This window comes from Dromiciops gliroides, chromosome 1, assembly GCF_019393635.1.
Source record: "Dromiciops gliroides isolate mDroGli1 chromosome 1, mDroGli1.pri, whole genome shotgun sequence".
Classification (NCBI taxonomy): Eukaryota; Metazoa; Chordata; class Mammalia; order Microbiotheria; family Microbiotheriidae; genus Dromiciops; species Dromiciops gliroides.
The window spans coordinates 507891131-507897635 of NC_057861.1; the positions used below are offsets into that span (position 1 = coordinate 507891131).

Consider the following 6505-nt stretch of genomic DNA (forward strand, 5'->3'; position numbering starts at 1 on the left):
AGTGTTCTGTTCACCTCTTTCACTTCTTTCTTATTTATTTTTTCAGCTAGATTTATCTAATTCTAAGATGGGAAGTTTCATATACCCCACTAGAAATAGTACTACTGTCTATTTCCTCTTGGAATTCATTTATTTTCTCCTCTAAGAATTTGGATACTATACCACTTGGTGCATACATATTTAATATTGATTTTGTTTCATTATCTATAGTGCCTTTTATCAAGATGTAGTTTCCTTCCTTAGCTCTTTTAATGAGATCTATTTTTCCCATGCTTTGTCTGAGATAAGGGTTGTTAGCCCTGCTTTTTTACTTTAGCTGAAGCATAATATATTCTGCTCCAGCCTTTTACCTTTACTCTGTGTGTATCTCTCTGCTTCAAATGTGTAAACAGCATATTGTAGGATTCTGGTTTTTAATCCACTCTGCAATTCACTTCTGTTTTATAGCAGAGTTCATCCCATTCACATTCACAGTTATTATTACTGTCTATTGCCCTCCATTCTCTTTACCCTATTCCTGCTGACCAACGTTTTGCTTCTTACCCTGGCCTCCCCAATCTGCCCTCCCTTTTTATCACCTCCCTCTCTTTTCTTTACCCTTTTCTCCCTTGCTTTTGTCCTCCCTTCTATCAGTACCCCCTTTTCCCTTTACCCATTTACTTACCTAAAGAATGGGCTATGTTTCTTTATCCCAATGAATGTATATGTCATTTCCTCTTTGAATCACATCTGGTGAGAGTAGGGTTGAAACAATGTTCACCCCTCCCTTCTTTCCATCTATTGTAATAGTTTTGTTTTGTTTTGTACCTCTTCATATGATGTAATTCACCCCATTCCACCTCCACTTTCCTCTTCTCCCCATAGGCTCCCTTTTTAACCCCTTAATTTCCTTTATGTCTTCACATCAAACACAATTTATATTTATACCCTCTGTTGATAATCCCTCTGTTTGCCCAAATACATTTACAATTCTCAAGAGTTATAACTATTATCTTCCCATGTAGGGATGTAAACAGTTCAAGAAAATTGAATAACTTTTTTTTTCCCTGTTTACTTTTTTAACCTTCTCTTGAATCTTGTATGTTAAAATTGAATTTTCTATTCAGTTCTGGTCTTTTCCTCAGGAAACCTTGAAAGTCCCCAGTGTCATTGAATGTCCATCTTTTCCCCTGAAAGAGAATGTCAGTTTTGCCGGGTAATAGATTCTTGGCTGCAATTCAAGCTCCTTTTCCTTCCGGAATATCATATTCCAAGCCTTGTGATCCTTTAATGTTGAAGCTTCAGGGCCTGAGGAATCCTGACTGTGGCTCCATTATATTTAAATTGCTTCTTTCTGGATGCTTGGAGTATTTTCTCCTTCACCTGATAATTCTGGAATTTGGCTACAATATTCCTTGGAGTTTTCCTTTTGGGGTCTCTTTCAGGAGGCATTTGGTGGATTCTTTCAATGATGATTTTATCCTCTGATTCTATAATATTAGGGCAGTTCTCCTTAATAATTTCCTGGAAAATGGTGTCTAGATTCTTTTTCTGATCATGGCTTTCAGGCAGTCCAATGATTCTCAAATTGTCTCTCCTCGATCTGTTATCCAGATCAGTTGTCTTTCCAATGAGGTATTTCACATTTTCTTCTTTTTTTCCCTTCTTTTGATTCTGCTTGACTGATTCCTGGTATCTCATGGATTCCTTATCTTCCAACTGTCCAATTTTAATTTTTAAGGCATTGTTTTCTTCAGTGAGATTATGCACCTTTTTTTTTTCCATTTGGCCAAATGAATTTTTTAAGGCATTGTTTTCTTCAGTGAGATTATGTGACTTTTTTTTCCATTTGGCCAGATGAATTTTTTAAGATATTGTTTTCTTCAGTCAGTCTTTGTGCTTCCTTTTCCAAGCTGCTGATTCTTTTTTCATAATTTACTTGTGTTGCTTTCATTTCTCTCAATTAATTTTTAAAATCCTTTTTGAGCTCCTCCCAGAAGGCTTATTGTTCTTGAGACCAATTCTTCTTCCCTTTTGAGGCTTTACATGTAGGCAATTTAGGAGTCTTGTCCTCACCCGAATTTGTGTTTGCCTCTTTCTTCTCAACACAGAAACTCTCAATGGTGAGAGTTCTTTTTTGTGTTTTACTCATAATTCAGTTTATTTTTTTTTTATGCTTTTAAAGTTGAGTTCTCCTCTGGGGGCATCAGGGTCCATGTTTCAAGTTTCTTGTGCTGGGATATAGGGGCTGTGTCACAACCCTGGACTTCCTGTCAGAGCACACTGGGATGGGTGGATGTGGCCCTGGGTTTCCTGTCTGAGCGCGCTGGGATCAGTAGGTCTTCTGGCGCCTGTCCTCTGGGTATCCCTCCAGGTGGCAACCTGCCCTCTCGGCTGGTGGAGATGGGTTTCGCCACTGTTCTGCTGTGCCACTAGCTTGTTGTACCAGTATCCAAGGTCTTCAGTTGCTCACCTGTGGCCTACAGCTTCCTGCTGACTTGCCGCACCCTCTCCCACATGCTGTGCTGCAGTGAGCTGAGCCTCCCTTTGCCCCAGTGAGACCAACCTTTCCTGAGGTCTTCTAAATTATCTCTGGTTTGAAGACTGTGTCTCTCTGTCTCTTTGCAGGTTCTGTAGTTTCAGAATCCATTTAGAGGCTTGATTTAATGTTCTTTTTGAGGGAACAGAAGAAGAGCTCATGCAATTTGCTGGCTACTCTCCGCCATCTTGGCTCCACCCCCTCTATCTATTTCAAAATAAATCATAAGAAAAATAAATTTGCATTATTTTGTCTTCAACAACTATCACTTGTGTGCCTCCAGTGAAATTTATTAGAGCAACTGCAGTACTTTTTTCTTAAGAGGCCAACAGATGAAATGCCTGTGGATTTGGAAGTGGTTTCTGTGGAGACTGCAGTGCTTCCGTCATTCATTTTTAGCAGTAGCTTCATTTTCTATCTTGAGGCTATACTGGCATGGTCATTTGTCTGGCCTATCAAATTCCAAACAAATAGGTAATTTTTTGTTTGTTTTCCTTTTTTATGACTTTCATTAAAACTTGTGCCTTATCTGCCTTCCAGGGTTATATTAAGGATTAATGAAACACTGTCTTATAAAGCACTTTGGGCCCCTCACAGAGAATGTGGCATTAAGAGCATAATATTAGTAGTAGTTAAAATATTAATAGCAATAATCTCTGGATTTAAAAAGAAAACATTTCTTTACTTACTATTTAGAATTCTTTTTCTTTCCACTAGTGAATTTTATATAGTGATATCTCATTGCTATATGAAAAGATTCTCATTCCTTCCAAAGGTTCTTTTGTTTAAATACATCACTGAGGCAGTCTTTAAGAGTTTTACAGTTCAGTAAGTGGGATACAATGAGTTGCCTCATCAAGTATAGAAGGTGTCCCAAAAGTAGTAGTGAAAATTTAAGCAATTAAAATTTAAAGTTACACTAACAATTTTGGACATGCTGTATGTAAGCAATTCATCTATGTTACCTGTAAATTATAAATTACATTTATATCTGTGCTTATTTCACAAAGAAATGTGGAAGAGTTCAGAAATAACAAATAGATCACAAAGTATTAGTATTTATATACAATTGTGTGTTTATTCTTTAAAACAACTGTCACCATATACCTTTTTGTTACATTATTGGCAATAAATTATCAGTCTTTTTTGTTGTGATAGTTTAGAATTTCTACCTAGTCAATAACTCAGATTACTGATCCCTTCCTATGATAAGTTGTACGTTGTCAGCCTATGTTGACATCAATTATTTATTTTTCACATTGTAATCAGTGATTTAGGATCTTGTCGGTGTGGATATTGTGTCCACCAATGCAGATTAAGACTACTCAAGAGATTGTCCTCATGAATTATTGTGAACAAAACCATTTATTGTTTTATGGCCAGAGTATTCATGATAAACATATTATAATTTATGAAGGTTTCTCAAAAAGTGCTTATGGGCACGAGTCCGGGAGCAGCAGTCTCACATCTAACTCAGAACTCCTCACAGCCTGACCAGCAACCTAGATTTCCCCCAAAATGGCAACTACTCTCAAGGATCAGCTGATTCTGAATGTCCTAAAGGAAGACCAGGTTCCCCAAAACAAGATCACTGTTGTTGGGGTTGGTGCAGTTGGCATGGCATGTGCCATCAGTATCTTAATGAAGGATTTGGCTGATGAACTTGCCCTAGTTGATGTCATAGAAGACAAACTAAAGGGAGAGATGATGGATCTCCAACATGGCAGCCTTTTCCTCAAAACGCCAAAGATTGTTTCTGGCAAAGACTACAGTGTGACTGCAAACTCAAAGTTGGTTGTCGTTACTGCTGGGGCACGTCAACAGGAGGGAGAAAGTCGTCTTAATTTGGTCCAGCGTAATGTGAATATCTTTAAATTTATCATTCCCAATATTGTTAAATACAGCCCTAATTGCAAGCTGCTTATTGTTTCCAATCCAGTGGATATTTTGACATATGTGGCCTGGAAGCTAAGTGACTTTCCTAAAAACCGTGTTATTGGAAGTGGTTGCAATCTGGATTCTGCCCGTTTCCGTTACCTAATGGGGGAGAGACTTGGTGTCCATTCTTCAAGTTGTCATGGATGGGTCCTTGGGGAACATGGAGACTCAAGTGTTCCTGTATGGAGTGGTGTGAATGTTGCTGGTGTGTCTCTGAAGAATCTTTATCCTGCTTTGGGAACTGATACTGATTCAGAGAATTGGAAGGAAGTTCATAAACAGGTGGTTGAAAGTGCTTATGAGGTGATCAAGCTGAAGGGCTATACTTCCTGGGCCATTGGATTGTCTGTGGCAGATCTGGCAGAAAGCATTATGAAGAATCTTAGGAGAGTGCATCCAATTTCCACCATGATTAAGGGCCTATACGGCATTCATGAAGACGTCTTCCTTAGTGTCCCCTGTGTCTTGGGGCAGAATGGCATTTCAGATGTGGTGAAGGTAACCCTGAACCCAGATGAGGAGTCCCGTTTAAAGAAGAGTGCAGATACTCTTTGGGGAATCCAGAAGGAGCTGCAATTCTAAAGTCTTTGAATGTGCTGCCACTTTACTGTCTAGAGAACATGACACTGGTTAAGGGATTAGGTATGATGCGCTTTTCATGTAGGTCAAATCTTTCCTCTGATTAGTGACACCAGAAATATAAAACCTATGAACACACTCTTCCTAACCTTAGAAATGGGGGAATAATACAGTGTGGCTACTTGTAAACCCTGTTTGCCTAGTGATGCTGGATATGTACAGTCTGGAAGTAGTTGTTAAACAGAGCCAGCACTGGCTCTCCAAACTCCCCCCCAGGTATATGACTGCCTGCCTTGTAGGTGCTGTAGGTTCTAGTAGGTCCAGAAGACAACATTCCTGGACATGAAACAACATACAGTAGTAAAACTTTGATTCATTGATTACCTTTGTGTTCCCTTCCATTAGGGCTCTCCAGCATGGCCCCATGTATCACCCTTCCAGAGGACCTGATTTTGTCTACCTATATCTCTCTCTCTCTCTCAATAGTTGTAAATTTCCATATTATATAAAAAAATCTATGTACAAAGGTGCAACTGATTCCTCAAGTGTCATACTAACCCTAATACTGAATAAACAACAAATAACTGATCAAAAAAAAAAGTGCTTATGGTGCTTCTCAAAAAGATGTAGAGATGGGGGCAGCTAGGTGGCGAAGTGGATGTAGCACCGGCCCTGGATTCAGGAGTACCTGAGTTCAGGTCCGGCCTCAGACACTTGACACTTATTAGCTGTGTGACCCTGGGCAAGTCACTTAACCCCAATTGCCTTACCAAAAAAAAAAAAAGATGTAGAGACTATGCTCCATTATCCTGAATGAAGCCTATTCTGATCCTCTCCCCTCCAACATCATCACCATCTTCTGTTATCTTCCCTCCCAAATTATTTTCTACTTTGTCCTTATTAACAATATTGATGATGCATGTATTTGTATATGTATTCATCTCCTTCATCCAAACATAAGCTCCTTTTGAGGAGGAGCTTTTTTATGCTTTCTACTTGTGTCCTCAGTGCTTAGCAGAACTGTTGACCCTTGATTAACTGTTTGTTTAGTTTTGCAGTTTTGTAGGTCCTGCCAGAGCACATGCACCATGGGCATAGCCTTTTAGATTCCAGTGCTACCTGTCTTCCACTATAAGTCACTGTAGTAAGACTTTAGTGAAATTTTTTATTAAATACTATCACTGTCATACTGAAGTAGAGAGTTGACTTTCAAGTGAGAAAAACCTGGGTTCACAACCCATCTGTATCATATAGGGGCCATACAATCCTAGGCAAATTAATCCAACTTACTCGATGGATAGAATACTAGCCTGATATTGGGAAGACTCATCTTTACGATTTCAATCTGTACTCAGATGGTTACAATTGTGTAATGCTGGGTAAATAACTTAACCCTGTTTACATCAGTATCCTCACTTATAAAATGGGCTTGAAAAGAAAATGGCAAACCACTACAGCAAACAAACACTG

The 6505-nt window shown here is 38.9% G+C and overlaps 1 protein-coding gene across 1 annotated transcript; it reads left to right on the forward strand.

Annotated features, from left to right (window-relative positions):
* The first annotated feature begins 3993 nt into the window (after positions 1-3993).
* LOC122735196 (L-lactate dehydrogenase A chain-like) lies at positions 3994-5635 on the forward strand. Its single transcript, XM_043976551.1, has one exon. It carries the CDS (start codon positions 4037-4039, stop codon positions 5036-5038), a length of 1002 nt encoding a protein of 333 aa, XP_043832486.1. The 5' UTR covers positions 3994-4036; the 3' UTR covers positions 5039-5635.
* Positions 5636-6505: the final 870 nt, after the last annotated feature.